Source organism: Protomyctophum parallelum, assembly GCF_964188405.1.
Source record: "Protomyctophum parallelum genome assembly, chromosome: 3".
Lineage (NCBI taxonomy): Eukaryota > Metazoa > Chordata > Actinopteri > Myctophiformes > Myctophidae > Protomyctophum > Protomyctophum parallelum.
This window is the reverse complement of record NC_139698.1, coordinates 25,141,136-25,166,583: the sequence shown is the minus strand read 5'-3', so window position 1 is coordinate 25,166,583 and position 25,448 is coordinate 25,141,136. Positions and strand designations below refer to the sequence as shown.

General features: G+C 45.2%; 1 protein-coding gene across 5 annotated transcripts in view; it reads left to right on the top strand.

Moving 5' to 3' along the window:
* ddr1 (discoidin domain receptor tyrosine kinase 1) overlaps window positions 1-25,448 on the top strand; it is a 96,215-nt gene that overhangs the window by 24,848 nt on the left and 45,919 nt on the right. For all 5 annotated transcript variants that reach the window (XM_083760659.1, XM_083760657.1, XM_083760658.1 and 2 more), the window contains exons 2-3: window positions 16,589-16,746; window positions 22,112-22,214. In XM_083760659.1, the coding sequence (XP_083616785.1) occupies window positions 16,647-16,746; window positions 22,112-22,214 (203 nt within the window). In that variant the 5' untranslated portion in view covers window positions 16,589-16,646. The remainder of the gene's footprint in view (window positions 1-16,588; window positions 16,747-22,111; window positions 22,215-25,448) is intronic.

The window sequence follows — 25,448 nt, the reverse complement described above, 5'->3', positions numbered from 1 at the left end:
ACCCTGAACCATGCAAATGTCACAAAACACCACATCACGTACCAAAAATAACCCATGTCATACATTAAAACAAAACATTAAGACACCCTGAACCATGCATATGTCACAAAACACCACACCACATACCAAAAATAACCCAAGTCATACATTAAAACAAAACCTTAAGACACCCTGAACCATGCAAAACTCACAAAACACCACACCACATACCAAAAATAACCCATGTCATACATTAAAGCAAAACCTTAAGACACCCTGAACCCTGCAAAACTCACAAAACACCACACCACATACCAAAAATAACCCAAGTCATACATTAAAACAAAACATAAAGACACCATGAACCATGCAAATGTCACAAAATACACCACCACGTACCAAAATAACCCATGTCATACATTAAAACAAAACCTTAAGACGCCCTGAACCATGCAAAACTCACAAAATACGCCACCACATACCAAAAATAACCCAAGTCATACATTAAAACAAAACATTAAGACATCATGAACCATGCAAATGTCACAAAACACCACATCACATACCAAAAATAACCCAAGTCATACATTAAAACAAAACATTAAGACACCATGAACCATGCAAATGTCACAAAACACCACATCACATACCAAAAATAACCCATGTCATACATTAAAACAAAACCTTAAGACACCCTGAACCATGCAAAACTCACAAAACACCACACCACATACCAAAAATAACCCAAGTCATACATTAAAACAAAACATAAAAACACCATGAACCATGCAAATGTCACAAAATACACCACCACGTACCAAAAATAACCCATGTCATACATTAAAACAAAACATTAAGACACCCTGAACCATGCAAATGTCACAAAATACACCACCACATACCATAATAATCCAAGTCATACATTAAAATAAAACCTTAAGACAACCTGAACCATGCAAATGTCACAAAATACACCACCACTTACCAAAAATAACCCAAGTCATACATTAAAACAAAACCTTAAGACACCCTGAACCATGCAAATGTCACAAAACACCACATCACGTACCAAAAATAACCCATGTCATACATTAAAACAAAACATTAAGACACCCTGAACCATGCATATGTCACAAAACACCACACCACATACCAAAAATAACCCAAGTCATACATTAAAACAAAACCTTAAGACACCCTGAACCATGCAAAACTCACAAAACACCACACCACATACCAAAAATAACCCATGTCATACATTAAAGCAAAACCTTAAGACACCCTGAACCCTGCAAAACTCACAAAACACCACACCACATACCAAAAATAACCCAAGTCATACATTAAAACAAAACATAAAGACACCATGAACCATGCAAATGTCACAAAATACACCACCACGTACCAAAATAACCCATGTCATACATTAAAACAAAACCTTAAGACGCCCTGAACCATGCAAAACTCACAAAATACGCCACCACATACCAAAAATAACCCAAGTCATACATTAAAACAAAACATTAAGACATCATGAACCATGCAAATGTCACAAAACACCACATCACATACCAAAAATAACCCAAGTCATACATTAAAACAAAACATTAAGACACCATGAACCATGCAAATGTCACAAAACACCACATCACATACCAAAAATAACCCATGTCATACATTAAAACAAAACCTTAAGACACCCTGAACCATGCAAAACTCACAAAACACCACACCACATACCAAAAATAACCCAAGTCATACATTAAAACAAAACATAAAAACACCATGAACCATGCAAATGTCACAAAATACACCACCACGTACCAAAATAACCCAAGTCATACATTAAAACAAAACATTAAGACACCATGAACCATGCAAAACTCACAAAACACCACATCACATACCAACAATAACCCAAGTCATACATTAAAACAAAACCTTAAGACACCCTGAACCATGCAAAACTCACAAAATACGCCACCACGTACCAAAATAATTCAAGTCATACATTAAAACAAAACCTTAAGACACCATAAACCATACAAATGTCACAAAACACCACATCACATACCAAAAATAATCCAAGTCATACATTAAAACAAAACCTTAAGACACCATGAACCATGCAAAACTCACATAATACACCATCACGTACCAAAATAACCCATGTCCTACATTAAAACAAAACCTTAAGACACCCTGAACCATGCAAATGTCACAAAATACACCACCACGTACCAAAATAATCCAAGTCATACATTAAAATAAAACCTTAAGACAACCTGAGCCATGCAAATGTCACAAAATACACCACCACCTACCACAATAATCCAAGTCATACATTAAAATAAAACCTTAAGACAACCTGAACCATGCAAAACTCACCGCCAGATACCAAAAATAATACAGGTCGTACATTAAAACAAACCATTAAGACAACCTGAACCATGCAAAAAATCTAAGTATATCGTACGTATATAATTAAAACTAGTATGAATACGTGCTAATGTTGGTTAACAGGAAATTATATGCATAAATATACAGGTTACGTCAATATGCTATACATGATTACTTTAAACATGTGGCAAACAGGGACAGTCCCCTATAGTGGCATATAGATATGCACCCTTTAGGATTCCACCAACCATGCCTCCAGTTAATGAAATTATATCCAAATCAAAAGTCAAATATTGCGAGATGGTAACAAAAACTATCTAACTAATCTATGTAAGTATGTATTACATACTGTATACACCGATCTAAATCGTATACCAATCAATATTATCGCCAGCATCACAGCTCAAGTTGGTCAAACATGTCTGAGCATACCTGAACATCAGCCCTCACACACACACACACACACGCACGCACGCACGCACGCACACGCACACACACACACACACACACACACACACACACAAACACAAACAGTGTACATCATATGCCCTACACAAACACATACACATACACACACACACACACACACACACACACACCCGTAATACTGTGTAATAAATATGAAGTAAGTAAAAAACCGATGAAAATATCATTGATATTTTTTTATTTACTGAGAAACATACCACATATTTACACCGCCATGTTACACACACAACATTTAATAACCACATTCAATTCAAACCAAATAGTTTTGGGGTTTCACAGCATCCGCCGTACAATAATACACTCCCCACGCTCAGTGATGTAACTAGGGTGCGTTTTGCGTCCAAAAACGCACTTTATAGTTTTGGGACACAATAGACCATCAACCTGTGCGTCCATGGGACCCACTACTGTACACCCACTGAAAAAAAAAAATGCGGGGGTGAAAAAATGCGGTAAAACAATAATCTACGGAAACGATCATTTTGTATGCCCACATCCGACCTCATCCTATGTTATAAAAAAATAAAATCCATGTAGAAATCGTTGTAGAACCACTAATTTGTTGTAACTACATTGTCAACACAGCGCGCCGCCATGTTGCTCAGGCGAGCTCTGACCGGGGAGCGGAGCGCTCCGAGCGCAGCCTCTAGAGTAGACTAGAGCCGTTTAGAGAGAGCGTGATGACAATTGAGTGATCAGTGACGCTTGCAGCCCATTGCAGCCCCACGAATAAGCAGTGAACGGAGATGTCGCACCTCTCTCAACTAAACCGCGCTGCCTCCGACAGAAATATTTAGGGGAACATGTTTTAGCGTGACAAGCAGACCCGATTCACAAACAGACAATGAGTCACTTTAAATGAGCTGTGCTGCAGTGCATTAAATGCACCATACTTAAGCTCACTGATTGCAACACATTATTATTATTATTTATATATTTTACATTATTTTGATGCCCTTATATTATTTACTGTTCTGTATACGTTGCACTGGCGTGTTGTTCTGCTTGCATACTTTGCACTGTTGTTGCAAACATCTTTGCAAATATTAAAGTTTTCAGATTTGGAATTGTATTCACTTCTTTCATACATTTCTACATGAATATAACCACATTATAACAAACAAAAAAAAAATGAAATGATAGTTTAATGCTGCAATTTGTAAAAATGACAAAATGTGACTGACAAAACGTCGCTGAAGTGGGACTCAACAAGTGTCCCTGGGACTCATCTACAAGACCATCCCTGCATCCTGGGACTCATTACATTGGAAACCTAATTACATCACTGACACTATATACACACACACACACACACCAAAATCAATATCACCATATGTCTGCGTCGTGTAGATAAGGATCACTGGTAGAAAGGACAAAATAACACATACGAACTGCTGACCTCAGGCCCACACACCCAGGCAACAGGACCCCACACACACACACACACACACACAATCAATAGGACAGTTCGCCTACACAAATCACTGCATGCGCAGTTCAGTTTGAACAGATGGGGATGTGAAACCAATTCGAAAGCAGAACTAGAATCATATTGATCCCCCAACTGCCAAAGATGAAAGTACACTCATACAATCTGATGAGGTCATTAGATAACGGAAACTCCAATCAGCAAAATCAATATGATGACGTCATCAATTGCGGACGTGCCACGCCCCCCTAAAGTGCCTTAGATTAATTAAAAAATGGGTGGTTAGGATCCCCCCTAAATAAAAAGGGTGGGAGGGAATATGGTCCCTAGGGAGCAATAGTACCCTATACTACTACTACTACTAGAGCAGAGACCAACGTTTCACGCCTGAGCAAGCACTTGGCCACAGTGGAAACTTGAACAAAACCTTGAACAAAACCAGGCTCTAGAGAGGGCAGCCATCTGCCTCAATCATGATGGGTTGAGAGAAAGAGAGAGGAGAGGAGAGAGGGGGATACAAAGATGAACAACGATAATAACAGTCCGCAGCCATTGTTTTGGGAAGTTTGATTCCATAATCTTTCTTTGTCGATTGTCGACGGTAAGCGAAAATGTAGATGGAGATTTGGAGGAGGACTGATTTAATGCTTTAGTGTAGCTTAGTATAGAGGTCGTCTGTTAATCAGAAGGTCACCGGACTCCTGGCCCGGTCTATGTGTTGGAAGTGTCCTTGAGCAAGACAATAAATCCCTAACTGCTCCGCTGAATGCTCAACTTAACCATCTGAGCAGCCATCAGCTGAGTGAAGCTGAAAATGAACTAATGGCAGGTTACTGTTCTGTTATCATTCAACACCCCGCCCATGCCTTCCTGACAGCTACATAGATACCCAGAGAACTAATCACAGTCTGAGTAATAACTCAGTTATACCATAGTGTGACACCTCACACATGTGAGTCAGTGTACTGGCTCAGCAGTCAGCCTCTCTTGACTCAGGTCACTTCAATTAAAGTGTTTTATTTTCCTCCAGGCTACACAAGAACACATCAATTCATCACTTATTATAATTCACCAACATTGGTTGATAACGCTAGAGCGAGGCTCAATTACACTCAACTAACGTGCAAGATAACAAATGAACATGAGACTGGTGCAGGAAACTTGTCATTTACCGCAGCTGGGACAAACTTACAAATACACAAATGTACATTAGTTTCAGTAGAGATAAATGAGCCACGGTAATCTGGTCTCCTTACTTACAACAGTGGATATAGTGAGGTAGTGTGTTAGTCACAGCCATTGGAAACATTACACCCAAATCCTAATGTTTGTAATGAAGGAGACTTTAAAGAAGGTCATAGGAAATTCTTTGGAGCTGATGGATGACAGCGTTGCCAACCCAACTTTACAGCTTTACTTTTGAAGCAGGTTCTTTATGGAGACATGGAAAGACTGGGCCCTGTGGGACGAGCACTTCCAGTCTTCCACTAACAGCACGCACACACGCACGCACGCAAGCTCATAATTCAGGAAAAACAGCATCGTTTCCGTGGATATACGCTCTCTCAACCCTTGAAAGTGTTGGGGGGGGACTTCCTTTTCAGAGAGGACTAGTGTCCCTCAGTACACTGACAGGAAATCCTATAACAAAGAGCACAGAGCTCCCCTCATCCCCTGGCGAGGCTGGTGGACATCTGTCACGACCGAGACGCTTTCAGACTGGTGTATCTGTGGCAACATGTGAATGGCAGAGTGACAGATTCATGCATCTATTTATGTGCTATCTCTTTAGTAACTGGCATTGTCACAATTCAATACTATACTGGGCTATATTACTATGCCCTACTACTATAGTATACCACACCACGCTGTGCTGTGCTATGCTATACCATACTACACTATATGCTGTGCTAAGCTGGACTGTACTACTGCAGGTAAAATACAGTTTTGGAACCAGTCTGACAGACTAGACGTAAACTTAATTGAAGTGGTTTATTCATAGTAGGTCCTGGTTGTCGTTGTTGGTTTGACTCCTTTGCCAGCTTCCTAACAGGAAATCCAAATCAAAGCGCTGACTCCTCTCCCACTCCCTCAGTCTCCCTGGTGGTCATTCGTCATGTCTGAGTCAATCAGACTGCCGCTCAATCTGGCCTCCTTGCTAAACTTCACACGTCGCTGGACTGCACACGGGAACAGCGGCCATTTATACAGTGAGACGGGGACAGACGGCCTTACATCATAGGCAACTTCTAAAAGTAGAAAGGAGGGGTGAATGTTGGTGCTCGGTGCCAGCCATCGGGGCCGCACTCTAGGCAGAGAGGCGAGCGCGCGTGGCTAATGGAGAGGCGTCCTCGCCAGGTTTGCACTGACTGAAGCAATCTAATTATAGAGAAAGTTTGGCAAACTGTCTGTCTATGATGCAATGGGAACTCACTGTGAAATGACTCCCGTCCATTTGCCGGTCTATCTGTGTCCGTCTCTCTCTCTCTCTCTCTCTCTCTCTCTCTCTCTCTCTCTGCCTTCTTCCTATCTTGCTGACCTGTCCCCTGCACACACACACACACACACACACACACACACACACACACACACACACACACACACACACACACACACTGTCACACAGTCTCTTCTTCCGCTGTCAGTTGTATTTTGCAGTGCAGGACAGAGCCAGCAGCTGCTCATAAGTATTCATTAGGTCCTGCTTTTGGATTACCGTGGACAGATTGTGATTGTGTGAGTGGAGAATGAACACACACACACACACACACACACACACACACACACACACACACACACACACACACACACACACACTCTCTCTCTCTACTTCTCTCTCTCTCTTTTATATGGTCTCCGATTTCTCTTCCTCAATTTTCTCTTCTCACTCTATTCCTCCGTACCTCTCTCTCTCTAAATATCATTTTCTCCCCTTACCAATCCTTCGCTCAGCCCCTCTCCTCTCCTCTCTCTTTCTCTCTATCCCTCCCTCTCTTCCTCTCCTATAAGCCACCACCTGTTGAGCACCACTTGCCTCCAGTATCAACAATGTTCTTGGACACTTATGGACGACTCTCTTTCGCTTGCACTCACCAAAAAAAACCTCCCTGCTGTTTTCCAAAATGTCTCCGGCTGCGCTGTGGCCTTGGAGCATTATATGCTTGTTTCTCTTCTCTCCTCGCATCACAGAGTATTGGTCTGGTGGAAGGAATTTCACAGCTGTCTGCACATTGCCAAGAGACCAATCATTGATAGCTAGGGCACAATCTTAACTGTTCCAGGTGCTACTTAACATGAGTAGCTTTTTAAGAAATGTAGCTTAGAGGTCGAAATAGTTACTAGTTACTGTTTAAAACTCTGAAAAGTTGAGAATTAGTTTCTCATGTTATGGGAGTTGCAAATGAATCAATTTAGCATTCACTCTGCCCGTAATAACCATGCACAGACCCTGATAATGCGCAACTCCTCTGTGCTATTTTGGATGAGCGAAAAATCTGATGTTGGCGGAAAAGGGTGGTTGGACTTGGATTGTCATCATGAGATGCCACCAGAACCACATTTATAAACTTTATATAGGCACCGGATATTGGCGTTTGGTTTATTTGCACACACTGTATACAAGGAGTCTTCAACGTTCAAGACCCCTTAGCTGAGAGAGGGATGAAGACCCCCACTGCATATTATATAACATGTTCAGACATTTAACCACTCAAACGGGCAATACTTAGTACACATTTCTTTAAAGGTTTGTTTTTGGCTTTTCTGATTTATATTGATAGTAACAACTTTATCAAGTGAAGACTGACAGGAAAGAGGGAGAGAGAGAGAAGGGGAGAGACATGCAGCAAAGGTCGTCGTGAACGGGACTCGAACACGCAACGCACTGTCAGGCCAAAACCTATATGTGGAGGGGACATGGTGGCACAGTCGGTAGTGCTGTCGCCTCACAGCTAGAAGGTCCTGGGTTCGACTCCTGCTGGGGATGCTGTGGGCACTGGTGGCATGTCCTCTCCTCCGTGTCATCAGTGCCCATACCCGAGGCGGGGTTGGCGAAAGGGCCTTTCTGTGTGGAGTTTGCATGTTCTCCCCGTGTCCCCTAGGGTAGGTATCCTCACAAACACATGCAGTAATCCTGGTCTCTAAACTACCTCCCCCTGGCCAGCCGGGGCGCCTGATGGAGGGGAAAGGAACTGGTCGGATTAACGTGTTCCTTCCACGCGCTATGTCCGGCCGGTGAAACTCTCCCCTGTCAGGTGAAAAGAAGCAGCTTGGATTACTCATGCATAGAAGGAAGCATGAGGCCAGTCCGCTGCCCCCCCCCCCCCCCCCCCCCCCCCCCCCCAGGTTGGCAGAGGAAGATAATTGACACTGGGTGAAAAAATGGGTTACAAAATTGTGCTATTTTTGGCTAAGGTTCTCCTTAGAATAGGGACGCTATCATGCTAGGGTTAAACAGACTAATCTAGTAGGAGAGTGGCGACACTAGCGTTGACTCCCATTGTAACAATGGAATGCGGAAGTGCTCATTCGATCTCAATGGGATAGTTCCAATGTTTGGAACTATAGGCCATAGGCACCCGCTTTGCAGCGAGATCAAAGCGTGTCGCCACTCTCTTACTATTCCACTCGGGTGTTAAAGTGGTTAATGCAAAACAAAAAAACAAAACGAAACAAAAAGATCCTATCACACAAAGATGTGGCCCCCTGTAGTAACTCTGAGGACCCCCTGTTGAAGGCCCCTGCTGACTGTATACAAATAACATAACAAAGACTTGAAATAACAAAGATAGACTTTTGTGTTGTAGCTGTCCATCTTCTACAGGCCCGATCACCTACCCTCTCGTACATTTCACATGAAAGCAACTGATAGCAACTGATGAAACATTACACTTGTTTACAACAGGGTCCACCTTTTTCAATTCATCAGAACATTTAGAGACGTACAAATATACACTTATATATAAAAAATCACACACGTGTGAACTGAGTGGTGCAATTCACCCCCCTCTCTCTCTCTCTCTCTCTCTCTCTCTCTCTCTCTCTCACATTAGAGACACAGCACCTACCCTCTCTCTGTTTCTGGCGCCCCCTACTGGTATAAATAAGTCACATACTCGTGCTCATAGTTACAGGTACACAGGTACACAGGTACACAGGTACACAGGTACACAGACATTGCAAGCTGGATGTAGGAGTGGTTGCACCACTCAAAAACAGGAAAACATGTAAGGAGGTAGAAAAGGGAAAAGATAATATGCAGTGAGGGGAATAGGGGGTCTCAGACTTTTTACGGGGGCCAGTTTGGAATTGCAGCCGTCCGTAAGTGCCCTTTGAGAGCGGTTTTGAAGGAGTCGAGGGATTCGCATGTCTTAATGACTGTTGGTAGGGCGTTCCACATTTTGGTGGAATTGGTGGAGCAAAATTAATTTAGTCCCTTGTTTGTTTGTGTCTCTAAGACTATGTAAAACTTTGTTTGCATATGATTAATTGATTATGTACAATAACATGGACATTTTACAGATATGCACCTAAACAGTAATGGTATAAATCTAATGTTTATGTCAGTATGCAGTACGCCCGGGTGGTTGTTGGCTCTGTGGTTGCGGTGGCGTCGTCATGGTGACTGACTGTGTGTGAGGCCTACAGTATAATGTGTGGACCTCGGAGATTGTCGGTGCCGGTTCTGCATGCTTAGCTCCACTGTAATCCATTAAAGCCCCTGTTTCAACATGGCGTCATCTGGCATGCGTGGACACACACACACACACACACAGACGCACACACACACACACACACACGCGTATGCATGCACTTTCTCAGTCGATTGGCCGCCCTGGGCGTTTTCTCAAAATACGCTGTCACTCTCAGTCTAACTCACTCATGTTGTTTCGCTCCCTCACTCATGACCCTCTCTCAATGTCCTGTTTCCCTCTTTATTACCCTTCTTACTTACTCTTTCTCTCCCTCGATCCCTCCCCATCTCTCTCTCTCTCTCTCTCCCTCTCTCTCTCGGAACACTGACTCTGTGTGTGTGTGTGTGTGTGTGTGTGTGTGTGTGTGTGTGTGTGTGTGTGTGTTGAGTCTGTCTCTCATTGAGGACAGCTGCACTGGCTGGCTATCCCTGAAATCTCTTCTGTGCCCGAACTGCCACATGTACAGGCGTGTGTACACACACACACACACACACACACACACACACACACACACACACACACACACACACACACACACACACACACTCTACAAGGCAATAATTCAAATTCTCTTTACATCACCTCCGTTCTGCTCTCTGAAACACACAAACACAGACGCACACATGCGCTAAGATGTCATCACGGCTTCTCTTCCATATCTCTCTCTCTCTCTCTCTCTCTCTCTCTCTCTCTCTCTCTCTCTCTCTCTCTCTCTCTCTCTCTCTCGTGTCACTACAGCTGTGCGTCAGCTGCCCGATCGCACCAGTCTGCTCAGAGATGAAGCAGCAACACAGAGGGTCTATAGGGAGAACCACACACACACACACACACACACACATACACAGCTGTCACCCCTCCTTAGGCCTCCTTATCTTAAGTCCTCCCCGTTGTCGTCGTCATGGAAATGCATGGACAACTTTGTCTCCGGCCTCAACACCCTTAAAACACAGACCGACTGGACTGCACTCCGTGTGGGGGTGTGGAGCATGTGTGTCAAATTTGAAGTCGGTGGGGCGACTCATTCTCGAGTTACGTGGATTTCAGACGTACACACGCACACACAGAGACTCGGTGCATTTATAGTTAGATTTCCTAGATAGGGCATATCTCTGGTTTTTAAGACTCATACAGAATAATAAATTGTTTTTTTTAAGGCTCAAAACCCATTACACGTACTGTACATGATTGAGTGAGCTTTCCAAGCCTTTTGTCTCAGTGGAATTGCTTGGTTTATACATTCCAAACGACTAGATATGATATGATAAACATGTACTGTACTGTTAATTCCCTTGTGATAAAAGTGTCGTAATCAGTAATTCCAAAGTAAAGTAGGTTGGCTTCAGCAGCAAAACAATGCACATAAATTACCTGCAAAAGTTTGTCAAACTAAAAATCATTTGGGGAAGTAAGCCAGTATTTGCAAAACAAGCACTGTCCTGAGGACTTGTTTCCAATCAATTACACACCTGGCATGAAGCCTTGAATTCATGGAGAATTATTTGTTTTTGTCTAGGGTAGAAGACTCTGAGGCCTCTTTTAGACGGCGACCATCTCCATATAACACGTCAAAGTCCCGTTGCGTTCTCATTTTTTCTTACCCTTTACACGAGAACGCACACGTTATGATATGATGTGCTATTATGCTATACTGTCGCTAGGTGGCGATAACGGGCTGCCAAATAGACAGGTCACCCACGTACAAGAAGAAGAAACCTTCACGCAAGCCTGCACAACACGGCTCTGGGCGCGCCACGGGATGGTATATATTTTATAATACATTAGGCTACATAAACGCTGCTGCCGCGGCTGCCGTCTATCACAAGGCTTTTTATTTACATCATGGTTTTACATTCAACATCGCTGATGAGCATCACTTTGTAGGCGAGGAGGGAGGCTTGTTCAGGAACTCCATTATATCATAATTATATGGCTCTGCATCAATGTAATAAACTATGCGCTGTGAGCCAACGTGAGCCATGATGTCATAAGTTTTGCGGATTCACCGTTTTGCCTGTTTATATGGAGACCATAGGAAACGATGTTCTGAAAGATTTCCACTCTGGAAGGCGGTTTCACTTCGATGCGTTTTCACCTCCTGAGAACACCGTTCTCGTCTAAATGACAGCGCTAAACGGTACTTTATTTTGCCGTTTTTTATGAACACCATCCTCGTGTAAATAGCACCTGAGTCTCCTATAGACCCCTACTGGGTCTCCTATTGACAAAAACAAAATAGAATAGAAAACAACTAAGTAATGCCAGACTTGAGGTCCTTGTAGATTGGGCGCGACTTTTGCAAGGACCTTTAATCTGCCAGGCACAATATGCATTGAAAAGGCCAATGAAGTGGCTCATTCCAGTTTCAGCAAAATGTGCTTTGCTCTCATTGTGGCGACTGTTGCTCAAGATGTAGAGCAGGTCGTCCAATGATCCATGGGTCGGCGGTTCGAATCCCGGCTCCTCCTGTCTACATGTCGAAGTGTCCTTGGGCAAGACACTGAACCCCAAATTGCTCCCAATGTGCTGGTTGGTACCTTGCATGGCTTCCGCTGCAATCAGTGTGTGAATGGGTGAATGTAATGCACAATCTATATAAAGCGTCTTGGATAAAGGCGCTATATAAATGCACCATTTACCATTTACTATTTACCATTCTGCTCACAACCATTTTGTCAGTGTGAGTAGTTCCGTTCAAATGGTCAATATCTTATTTCAGCAAAAAGCTCGTTAACTCATACAAATGAGTCTAATGACCTGCACTGGGTTAAGGTTATTTTAATCGTTAGATTTAATGTATGTCGTTGACGCTCTCAGTCGGAAACCTTGTAAGTCCAAAAACCATTACTTTCAGGAAATGGAAACCCATGTGTTCCAATGAATGAAGTATTTATAACATTCACAGACTTGACCACTTTCAACTATTGTGGGTAAGTCATAATTATATGAAAATTGTAAACGGCCATTATGAAGTATAAAATTGTGCATTATGAAAAAGCATTAAAGACGTAAAATGATGAAGATACAAGGTTTCTGCCCGACAGCGAAATGTTATAAATGTGATTGATTGGTGCTGTTCTGTTACTGTATGTGCTGTCCTTTTAATAGACTCAAAACCCTTTAATCCCATTACACTTTACCTTCCTCTTTTTCTATTATTTCTCTGTCCTTCCACTTTTTAATCCACTCTTCCCCTATTTTAATTAGAGATGCTCCGATAATCGGCCGTATCGGCCAATGTTCACTCCGATCGGTGATCGGCAATTTACCCTATCTGTGATCGGCAATTTACCCTATCTGGAGAAACCGATCTTTTACACCATTTAAGTGGTATAAAAGTCATTCAGATATACAGTATAATATAATTTTGCATCTTTGTGACAGGCCTCAACATTCTCCCCTTCCTCCCCATACACAGGAACAGTTTTGACGTGGGTTTCGACATATTTTGGAAATATTCAAATTTGCCTCTTAAGCACAAGATCAGTATCCGTATCGGCCGATCATGAGAAAAACAATCTGGGATCGGTCCCGAAAAACCTGATCGGAGCATCCCTAATTTTAATCTCAGCTCTCTTTTGCAGCTGCATTTATTCTATTGGCAGCCACTGGTATCTTTTTCCCATCCATACTATTCACTCCACATGGCCAACAACTTTGCCCTCCAGCTATGGACCATTAAATGAAGGTGGTTGTTTGGGTTGTTTTGCCGGACTCATAATCATCGACTTGGAGAAGTGAGGAATGAGTGACGGCTCTCTTAATCCCATAAAGGTACTCCATGTAATGTTATGGCATTCACAGGGAGTGAATTATTGCGGTGCCTAATTACCCCCCCCCGCCTTCAGTCTCGCCTCCGTATGTAACCTTTCCAAAGGCAGCGAGGTGTAATTGTGCCGCTATACCTACCTGCCGCTTTTCCGCCCTGCTGCCTGCCTGCCTGCCTGTCACATGCCGGGGGAAAACAAATTAAAGTGCAGGAGTGGACCTTTTGTCATGTTGTTTTGTGGCCAGTTCTTACATACGGGGGGATGTGTTCCCGCTGCTGCTGAGCAAGCTGTGCTGAGCGTTGTGAGACAAATGACTTTTTGAGAAGCGACGCTGATCGAGACGGCTGATTTATCGAAGGGAGGATGTGCGTGCTGCAGTGAGATCTGTAGCCATGCGTTGCAAAAGTTAGTGTGTGTGTGTGTGTTGTGTTTGTGGTTTGAAGTTTGACGTTTTGTAAGGGGATCTTAAGTGCCTGTGTTGCAACTTGCAACATGGTGAAGCAGCACGCAATATGTGTGTGTGTGTGTGTGTGTGTGTGTGTGTGTGTGTGTGTGTGTGTGTGTGTGTGTGTGTGTGTTCACGCGCACTCTATAGTACGACAAGTTAGAGCGTCATGGAGCTGTGAAGATTCATAATGATTCATGGAACCCGAGGCTACACGGGCGCTCACACTATTAATGTCATCATCTGTATGTTTTAAGAGGCCCAGTATCATATATTTTCATGGGGCCCAGAATTCTTGCCAACTGACGTGTGTGTGTGTGCGCGTGCGAAGGTCAAATTCATACATACCTCTAAAGCCCAAGGAGTTAGTTGTGTTTCACTCAATATTAGTGAACTGACTATTCCAACATAAAGAAGAGCCTCACACTTTCTCATGCCACAGGCATTCTTGTATCTAAACCATGACTCTGTTTTTCATGTCGTTTTGTGTGTACCACACAGCTACAGACATGATGAGACCTATACTCAACTCAGACTTAAGTCACAAATGGCAGGACTAGACCTGGAAGTCTGCACTGTTAGTTCTGGGGCTGAGCCTGTGACCAGTTGCATTGGTGTGTGGACTGTCACTTTAAGACTTGACTAGCAACTTCTACAGTACAGAACTTTGATTACTGCCAAACTGGCACGGAGGGATATTTAATTATGTGGATGGGCAGAGCTGGAATTGGAAATGAGTTACACAATTTAGATTTTGTGACTTTAATTGACTTGGACTTGGCAATGATGGACTTAACTCTGTTGTTCCATTTCCACACATCATCTTTTGACACGAACTCCCATCTGCTGTATTCTTGACATGCATTCAGATAAATAAATCTCGTTGCACTGGGTGATGCCACCGCTCTGTGTTCTTACATCATGCAGTCATGTGTGTTGTTGTACAGATGTCTGTTGTTCTTACATCATGCAGTCATGTGTGTTGTTGTACAGATGTCTGTTGTTCTTACACCATGCAGTCATGTGAATTGTTGCCATGCAGTCATGTGATATTGTTGCCATGCAGTCTGATTTGTGACGTGGAATCTCTCCTTGTGATTTGATCACCAGTTTAAAAAGTATTTTATTTTTCAACCTTTTAGTCATCTATACAGAGTTGATTGCTGCACAGATGCTGCAACAACAACAATGCAGTTTCACGCCTCATACAGAATAGATACAGATTAATGAAGTTCTCCATCCATGCTTAAGCCATTATAGGGGAAGAGCGTAGTGATGCGTTCGGTAGGATTTGGGCTTATTTGGGCGCCATCTTCCTGACTACATGTAGGCTAGTAGCCGGATGCTAGGCTATTTGGCTGCCAGTCTGTAGTTCGTAAGTTTGCTTGTCAGTGACGCTGGTGTGTATACTGTCACTGCATTCTTCCATCTCTCCTATCTTTGACTTGTCACAACTCTTCTACTCTATGGCTCTGGATCGACGGTGGTATTATTATTCGCTGTTAGAAAATGTTTGGGTGTTCTGATCTGATATCAGCCTCCCCTCACGTCAAAACAGTTCTCAATGTTTACATCTTAACTTGACGAGAAGACATGTGGACATATCCTTATGGAACCAGGGAGAGGGGGAAAAACACCACGAGAGTGACGAGTGATCAGTCAAACATGTGTTCTCTCCGTCGTCTCCGCAGTAATTAAGAAATCTGTCTGTATGCGATCTGACCATAATTATTTTGATTACACTGTCATGCTCGTTTGAGGACAGGTAGAGACTAGAGAGCAGAGCATACATGTGTTTGGGAATGTTGCTGAAGGTTATGTTATTTTGTCAGACACCCAACCATACAGTGTTTATTTAATTATTTGATATCTACAATGGTATATGTCTCCACAGTGAGGCTGGAAAATGCAGCCTACTACTATATCCTACTAGCCTACTGGTAGGCAGGAAAATGGCAACCAGAATAACCCGTTCTGAGCGAAACTCCTCCCTACGCTCTGGCCCTATAGGATAAATGCCTTCTTTAATTATAGAGGAATGGAAGCTGAAAAAAGATTCATATCATTTATTGATGAGCAAGGCAATTGCTCTATTGCCTTGCTCATCAATATACTATATGAATCTTTTTTTCACCTGAGCTCTGTTCAGAGGTTCTGAGCCGCTGCCCCCGCCGCTGGGGGCAATGGGGCTCAAGAGGCAGTACAACTTGAAGGAAAGATACCCTTTTTGTCTATGCCTTCTTTAATTGTTTGTTGGAGGGGTCGGGGACACCACTTTGTAATATACTATGTAATCTACGTACTTATACACCATTCCAGGGTTTCAGTCTTTATAATATTTTCTCTCTCTCTCTCTCTCTCTCTCTCTCTCTCTCTCTCTCTCTGACAGGTATGCCTGTGGTCATCAGCGGGTCTCCGGACAGGTAACCAGGTGTGTTGCTGCTACCATGGCAATGCCAGCCTTGCGGCTGTTGCCCATCATCGTGGTTACAGTCTTGGTGACGCTGGCATCGTCTGCAGAGGATCACGAGTGGCACTTTAGCCCAGGTAGGTAAAAAGGTCTCACAAACACACACACACACACACACACACACACACACACACACACACACACACACACACACACACAGCATTATGTCATACTTTAGCTATTGAAAATAGCACACAGAGTGCCGTGCTACGAGCTTGTAGATCTGCTAGTTTTGAAAAATCGTGAAAATGTGCTGCAAATCTTTGAATATATATTCTTTCAGAGCAAACGTTTTTAACTCATATCTTTGCTTCTGACATGAAAATGCACCACTGACAGAAACATGGGTTTTTCAGAAGACATTTAAAAGACATTTGTAGAATCGACCTCGGGTCTAAATGGGTTAAAACAACATTAATTTCAGATTAAGTATTTTTTACTTACCACAAACAAAGAGATAATTTCCCAAGGCTTCCATGGGAAGTCTCTCCTTCTCTCCTCTCCTCTGCTCCCTGGAGCCGCTCCATCTCTTCTTCGCTCCTGCCGACATTCTCCTCACGTTCCCAGACTGGAACGATATGTCTCTCTCTCTCTCTCTCTACCCGTCAGCCACCATTCCGAGGTTTATTTGACGTGCCCCCCCTCTCCTCGTCTCTCAATCTGTCTGTGTCACAGTCACTCATGCGGAACCGCCCGGCGGAAGAAGGGGCAGCCAGCACCGGACACCCGCCATGCCCGCTAATGTACTACATACAAGGCAGCTGGATAGATTGTCTGCTGGAGGGAGTCTAGCAGCAAGGGCAGAATCCATTTCTGCCCATTTCGGCCGGTCCGTGATTAGGTCGGCCGGTCCGTGATTACGTCGGCCCGCCTGTCTGCAGACAGGCAGACAGGCAGACAGGCAGACAGGCAGACTGTCTGTCTGTCTGTCTGTCTGTCTGTCTGTCTGTCTGTCTGTCTGTCTGTCTGTCTGTCTGTCTGTCTGTCTGTCTGTCCGGTGCTGTCTGTCTGCCTGCCTGCCTGCCTGCCTGCCTGCCTGCCTGCCTGCCTGCCGGCCTGCCTGCCTGCCTATCAAATAATTAAATATGTATTAATTCAATACGGCTATTTTTTTAAATATAATATACAATAATGATACAGTCTAAAATGTAGCTATTGTGTCCATACACAATAAAGGCTACGAAAGAACATTATAAAATAAAAGTTTTTAAGTTTGCCATGAGCGGGATCCGAACCAGGTGCCACACGGAGCAATAAATCGAGAGGCATTTGCACAGACCCCTAGACTATTAGAAAGCCGTGACTTACCTTAAAGAAACGTTCCACTGGGAGGCGGTCTTTTGCAACGAGAGCAGAAAAATAATAATATGAAGAAAGATAACGATATGATTGGGTGTTTTACAGCAGGAACTATTAAGTTAGCTATAATAATAATAATTCATATTCGTAGCACAGCCAGTGGTCACGTGACTTGACACATTTACCCCCGCACGCACGCACGCACCTCCCCTCCCGTATCGGACTATTGTCCCGTCTAACCTCCTGGGGTGTCTAACCTTAGGGTAACCTGTCTAACCTACGGTTTGTCGGACTATTGCGGGAACTTCTGTCTGTCTAATGTCGTGTCGAACTGTTGGAGTAAAAAGACGGTATTTCAGACAATAGTCCGAAACTGTCGGACCATTGTCCTGTTGGCTAAAAGGGTGTCGGGAAAAAAGACCACCTCCCAATCACGGACCGGCCGACCTAATCACGGACCGGCCGACCTAATCACGGACCGGCCGACGTAATCGCGGACCGGCCGACCTAATCACGGACCAGCCGACCTAATCACGGACCGGCCGACCTAATCACGGACCGGCCGACGTAATCACGGACCGGCCGACCTAATCACGGACCGGCCGACCTAATCACGGACCGGCCGACATATCAAACGACCGGCCGACGCACCTACGGACCGGCCGACCCATCGCACCGGCCGGCCGACGTATTTCACGTCGGCCGCTAAAAATGCATTCGGACCGACCGGCCGACCTATAAAAAGACCGGCCGACGGTGCTTACCGACGGCCGACGGTGCCGGAAGAAATGGATTCTGCCCTCCCTCGAGTCTAGTGAGGTGGAGAGTGACACCAAAGGGGGGGGGGGTGTTGGTGGAGCAGAGCAGGTAGAAGCAGAGAAGACTGTGTTCCTGCCGTGAGGTCAACCTTCTGTACCTACGGCTCTTGAGTGTTATCGAATCGCAGCACGATGGCCTGAGCCTCGGGCATCAGCGCGCACCGCCGGACAGGAGTGATAATGGAAAAAGGGACGAGAGGGGAGAGGAGGTCAGGGAAAGAGAATAGGTAGGTCAGCGTAGAGTGTGTGTGTGTGTGTGTGAGAGAGAGGGAGAGAGAAATAACAAGACTGGAGACGCAGGCCTGTAGGGCGTGTATCACATGCAGCATGATGATGATGTAATGAAATGGGCACCTGTCCATGTGGCACAGAGGGTGAGGATGAGCTGTGTGGCTGTGGTGTGGGGGGTGGGGGAGGGGGGGGGGGGGTGCTGTTAGGGTTTGTCCCTCAGCCCTACATTCCAGTCAGCTGACTCACTGATGGCAACTGAGCTCTCCCCCCTCCATATCTCCACACCCTCGCCGCCACCATCTCACACACACACACACACCATATCCACACCCCATATCTCCCACACCATATCACTGTCTGCCTCCGATATTGACACCCAGGCCCCCCCCCCTCCTCCCTGCTCCACCTCTGTCTGTCTCCACAGCCTGACACTAACCCCCCCCCCCCCCCCCTCCCTCCCCCCTCTCTCTGGAGACCCAGGGCCCGGTCACTTCGCCAGCACTTGCTGTTGATGGATGAGACGTTCTAATGATTTCACCACTCGCCTGCCTTCCTCCATCCATCCATCCATGGAGGCCCGGGCAGCCCTGGTTGAAAAAAATAATAATAATTTAAAAAACTCTGCGAACGGGCCAACCGGGTCCCGCCGATGGCCGGCGATCAGGGGGGGGGCAATTCAGGAGCCTGGCCACATACATACATACATACATACATACTTACATACAGTACATACACACACACTGCTGACCTCTCCTCTCTCTTTGGATGGGACCAATGGTTTGATAATGCCTGCCATGTCAGCTGTCTATAGGGGGTGATAACCGTGACCTGCTCTGGGGTCTTGGCTGCTGTAGCTCTGGTTATGGACAGCCATGCTGGAGGCGTTATGCCTTGGGCTTGTCCGTCCGTGTGTCTCGTCCTTGTGAATGAAATATCTCAGGAACGCCTTGAGGGAATTTCATGACCGCAAACATCCCCTTCGACTCGAGGAGGAACTGATTAGAAGTATTTAGTCAAAGGTCCCGTCTTCTGCTTGCCGACTATATAAAGCTCAAATTGTGTGTCGTCGGTTTGTCTGTCTGTGGCCGCGAGTATGCGGGCACTGAAAACTGAACAACAGTGTCTCGTTCCACACTTTAAACTCGACTCATCTTGTAATAGCTTACCCTTTATCCACACACCAGCATGGTAACCATCACGTAGGCTTGCGTCTCTTGTCATCAGCGTATCTCCCACCGCCATGGAGACTGATCTGCTGAGAGCCCTGCAGGCAACAGATGAGAAGAGAGCAATTTAATAAAGAGAGCAGCATTTTTTATTTCCCCATCTCAACATCTCAGCCAGCACAGCGGGTCAATCTGGGTTATTATGTGGTGTGAACACAGGAAGTCGTCGTGGAGATGACATAAACAAACCAAAAGCCCTGTGTGACCAATCACAGACGCAGACAGTCTGATGGAAATATTAAGTTTCCCCTGGACATCTGCATGCTTGTACACATGAGACCCCTGCTGCTGCTAACCTCTCCATCCGGTCTGGCTGTCAACAGGGCAATCTGTCTCTTTTTTTCTCCCCTATCCCTCTACCCCCGTTTCTATCCCCCTGTGTGTGTGTGTGTGTGTGTGTGTGTGTGTGTCTCTCTCTCTCTCTCTCTCTCTCTCTCTCTCTCTCTCTCTCTCTCTCTCTCTCTCTCTCTCACACACTCACACTCACACTCTTTCTCTGTTTCTCCCACTCAAATTCTCCCTCACCAACCTCTCTCCCCCTCCCTCTCTTCTGTTCACTTCAATTCAGTTCAAGTCACTATATGCTTCATTAGCACGCCTATTAACTGAACACAAAATACAATTACAAATAGGAACGTAGTAATGAAAGTAAATAAATGAGGAATAAACATCTGTTCCGCCAGATTCTGCAGTGGCAATGTTTTTTCCCCACAGTTATTTTTCAGACTTAAAATGTAATAAAAAAAAAGAAATCACATCAATTCTACACAAAGACAAAGAAAAAAAAAAAATTTAGGGAGTGTTTTGTTTTGTTTTTCAAATAAAAGGACTGTGTTTATGCACAGAGCCAATATTGTCCGTAGATCTGCGAGACGGATTGATTGTGACAAGACAGCGAAGACACAGCTCTGGAGAAGAATACAATTAACCTTTTGGCAGCCTTGGAAGTTCCAAAGAGCACACTGGCCTCCAGCATTCTCAAATTGAAGTTTGGAACCAACAACAGTCTTCCTAGATCTGGTGGCCCAGCTAAGTGTTATCGGGGACAAAGAGACCGTCATCAGACAGGCAAACAAGAACACCACCACCAATCAAGCCTTTATTGTAGAGTTGCCAGACGGAATCCATTCCTCACTAAAAGGCACAGTACAGCCCACTGGGAGATTGCCAAGGACACCTAAATAATACCCAGACAATAAGAAGTAAAAAACTATTGGCCACCTTTCTCAGTGCTGTGTATGGATGAAACCAGGCACTGAGCATTACCCAGTTCCAAGACTAGTCGAGCACAGTGGTGATGTGGGGATATTGTTTCTGTGACAGAGACTGGGAGACTAGTCATGATAGAGGGAAAGATGTAAAAACATATATATATATATATATAGAGAGAGAGAGCAATTCTCCTGAGTGAAAAGTCTTTCCAGAGTGCTCCGGAACTCGGGCTTGGGCAGCGGTTTTTCAACGAGATCCGAAGCATTCTGCCAAGAAAACTCAGGAGTGACTTTATGAAAACTGTGAAATTCCTGGAGCAGCCCGAAGCCAGTGGACTAGTATGTCCGGAGAGACCTGAAAATGGCCATTGGTGCATCTCCGCAGACATTAGTGCCAAATGTGCGTTAACCAAGTAATAATGCTATAAACACCAAGAGGGGTTCCCGCCCAAAATGGGTTAAGATGAGAACACACGTTAAACTTGTACAGGATATATACGTTTATAAATGATATAGTATGAAGTATGAACTCAAAGCTATGAGACTGTGGGTAGATGTCTGATATCTGACTCAACAACACCCACTCTGCATACCTTCATACCTGCATGCCTTCTTAATAAAAGATGTGCGCTGTGCCTCTCTCTCTCTCTCTTCCAGCTCAGTGTCGTTATGCCCTTGGGATGGAGGATGGCACCATCCCTGACTCTGACATCACAGCATCCAGCGCCTGGTCAGACTCCACTGAGGCCAAACATGGACGGTAATTATGAGCGTGCATGCGTGCGCGGTAAAGTACGTGTCTGTGTGCATGGACATGCTTGCAATTGTCGCTGTTGAACGGAAACCTTGTACACAGTATGTCCAAAACTGTTTTCAGTAAACAAAAAATAGAGTTTGTTGAATATACACAGACACGAATATCCACTTTCACTTAAAGCTAGGCAGCTAGCAGGCATGAGATAATGAGATAATGAATATGGTTTCTGCCCGACAGCAGTGTGTGTGTGTGTGTGTGTGTGTGTGTGTGTGTGTGTGTGTGTGACTGTGTGTGTGTGTGTGTGTGTGTGTGTGTGTGTGTGTGTGTGTGTGTGTGTGTGTGTGTGTGTGTGTGTGTGTGTGTGTGTGTGTGTGTGTGTGTGTGTGTGTGTGTGTGTCACTCGTGCAAGTGAGTGAGTGAGTGAGACAGAGGCTGATAGAGCTAAGTGTCTGCCATGTATCTAGTCCACTGGCACCCAGTTAAAGTGATTGGTTGGAAGCGTATTAGATTAGATTAGCGTCTAGCAGATAGTGTCTTTGTAGAAACCTCTAGATAATATCATTACAGCTGTCTGATCTAGAGGTCAGATTGAGTGGGTAGGAAGGCTCACAAATGTGGAACCATCAACCATATCGAAGAGAAGTGCCCCGCTGCGACCAAGTGTGTCTACACAGTAAAGTCCTCTGTGTTTATTTAACTTTGAGGTGTAAAAATCACACTTGTGTGAAGTGAGGGGTGCCCACTGTATTTATATTGGCCACATCGTCACTGACCTCACGCAGTCAATGTTTGTTTAACTGCTGCCCTAAACAAACGCCCTAAAAGCCCCTTAGACTTGGCTGCCATATGTTGTAATTTTCAAAAAGTCCTGCAAAAATGGACCGGTATGGGATGGAGTCTGATTTTGCGGTGGATGCGTGATGTGAGTCTGCGTGCATATCAGGGGGGCAGTCAGCCAGATATTTCGTGAAGCCTCATTTGAAATCGGTAGTTCATATAATGGCCTGTTGTGGCGCTGGACTGGACCCAAAAAGCCCCATAGCTCCATAGAGGCCCATGTATTTTGGCCCAACTTCACCTAGACTGTATTACCTTAATAAACATGGTCATGAATACTTTCTTCTTCCAGTCACTAGTTTAAAGTCTCATTTCTAATGTCATAATATTCTTTTTGGAAAATTATGGTCCCATTAATTAAAAAAATGACCATAAAGAAAAAAAAACATCGCGTATGTTCTGAGGGGCGTGGCTACCGTTACAGTCTATGATCGGGATTCCCCTCCCACTCGAGTCAAAATAAAAACCAACGGAGAAGAAGGGGGGAAGTCCCGCCTCGTTGTCTGGGCAGCCAATGGCCAGCTGGTCCAAAACGGAGCCAGCCAATGGCCAGCTGGTACCACACGGATCTAGAAAGATGGCGATTTACAGTGCAGGAATAACAGGCTTCATTTTAAGTCCATGTTAGACCCGGCGAACGCTTTGTCCATATTTTTTACAGTCTATGGTGCATATACTGTATGTATATGCACAAGTCAAGATGTGCGTTTTTCAGCATGCGCACATGGCTGTCTCTATTGGCCTGTTGGGCTGGGTGTGTTGGCTGGGTTTGTGGACATGTGGAGACAATTATTAGAGCTAGCTCCTTAAAGACACACCAGGGACACAGAGAGGGAGAGCGAGGGAGATGGAGAAGGAAGAGGTAGCTCTCCACCTCTCTCTGGAAGGAGAGACAGAGGTGGTGAGAAGCGGGGGAGAAAGGTATGAGGCCAAGTGAGTTGGAGAGAGAGCACAGTGGAAACCAATGAGAGGTGGATCATTACAGAGAGAGAGAGAGAGAGAGAGAGAGAGGCATGGCCGTAGGCTCTCAGGACAGTGTTTGCTCCTATCACTGCTGAGCAGATGGATGACAGCACCTGGAACGGAGAGAGAGAGAGAGAGAGTCAGTGAGGGAGACACGTGAAGGAAAGAAAGAGATGGAGAGAAATGAGAGAGGAAGAAATATAGCAGCACAAACGAGTTGGCTGGTATTTAGGAAATACAGAGAGAGAGAGAGAGAGAGAGAGAGAGAGAGAGAGAGAGGGACAGATAGAAGTGCAGCACGCTGGAGAGAGGGAGTAGAAGGGGGGAGAGAGAGAGAGAGAGAGAGAGGGAGAGATAGAAGTGCAGCACGCTAGAGAGAGGGAGTAGAAGGGGGGAGAGAGAGAGAGAGAGAGAGAGGGAGAGATAGAAGTGCAGCACGCTAGAGAGAGGGAGGAGAGAGAGAGAGAGAGAGAGAGAGAGAGAGAGAGAGAGTGCAGCAAGCTGGGGGTAGAGGGGGGAGAAAGAGAGATAGAAGTGCAGCAAGCTGGGGGTAGAGGGGGGAGAAAGAGAGATAGAAGTGCAGCAAGCTGGGGGAGAGGGGGGAGAAAGAGAGATAGAAGTGCAGCAAGCTGGGGGGAGAGGGGGGGAGAGAGAGAGATAGAAGTGCAGCAAGCTGGGGGGAGAGGGGGGAGAAAGAGAGATAGAAGTGCAGCAAGCTGGGGGTAGAGGGGGGAGAAAGAGAGATAGAAGTGCAGCAAGCTGGGGGGAGAGGGGGGAGAAAGAGAGATAGAAGTGCAGCAAGCTGGGGGGAGAGGGGGGAGAGAGAGAGATAGAAGTGCAGCAAGCTGGGGGGAGAGGGGGGAGAGAGAGAGATAGAAGTGCAGCACGCTGGGGGGAGAGGGGGGAGAGAGAGAGATAGAAGTGCAGCACGCTGGGGGGAGAGGGGGGAGAGAGAGAGATAGAAGTGCAGCACGCTGGGGGGAGAGGGGGGAGAGAGAGAGATAGAAGTGCAGCACGCTGGGGGGAGAGGGGGGAGAGAGAGAGATAGAAGTGCAGCACGCTGGAGAGAGGGAGTAGAAGGGAAGGCAAAGAGAGTAGAGGGTAAAAGGAGAAAGTGAGAGAGCAGAGGGGAGGGTGCAAGTGTGTGAGGGGAGGGGGGGGGTAAGAAAATAAGCTGGTTGGCAGACCTGATGGTCTGTAATGTTAATCCCTCTGGTTGATAGATGGAGGACTGGATCCTTTATTATCCACCTCCCTCCCCCTTATTACACCCCCCCTCCCCCCCTCGCTCTCAGCCTCCCTTCATCACAGAGACGCCTTGTTGATATCATCTCTCGCCCTCCCAGCCGTATGAAGTCACACGGACCCAGAGTGTGATTTCTTTGGAATAGAAATGATTTGTGTCGGCCATTTCTGCTGACAGGACAGGGGTTAGAG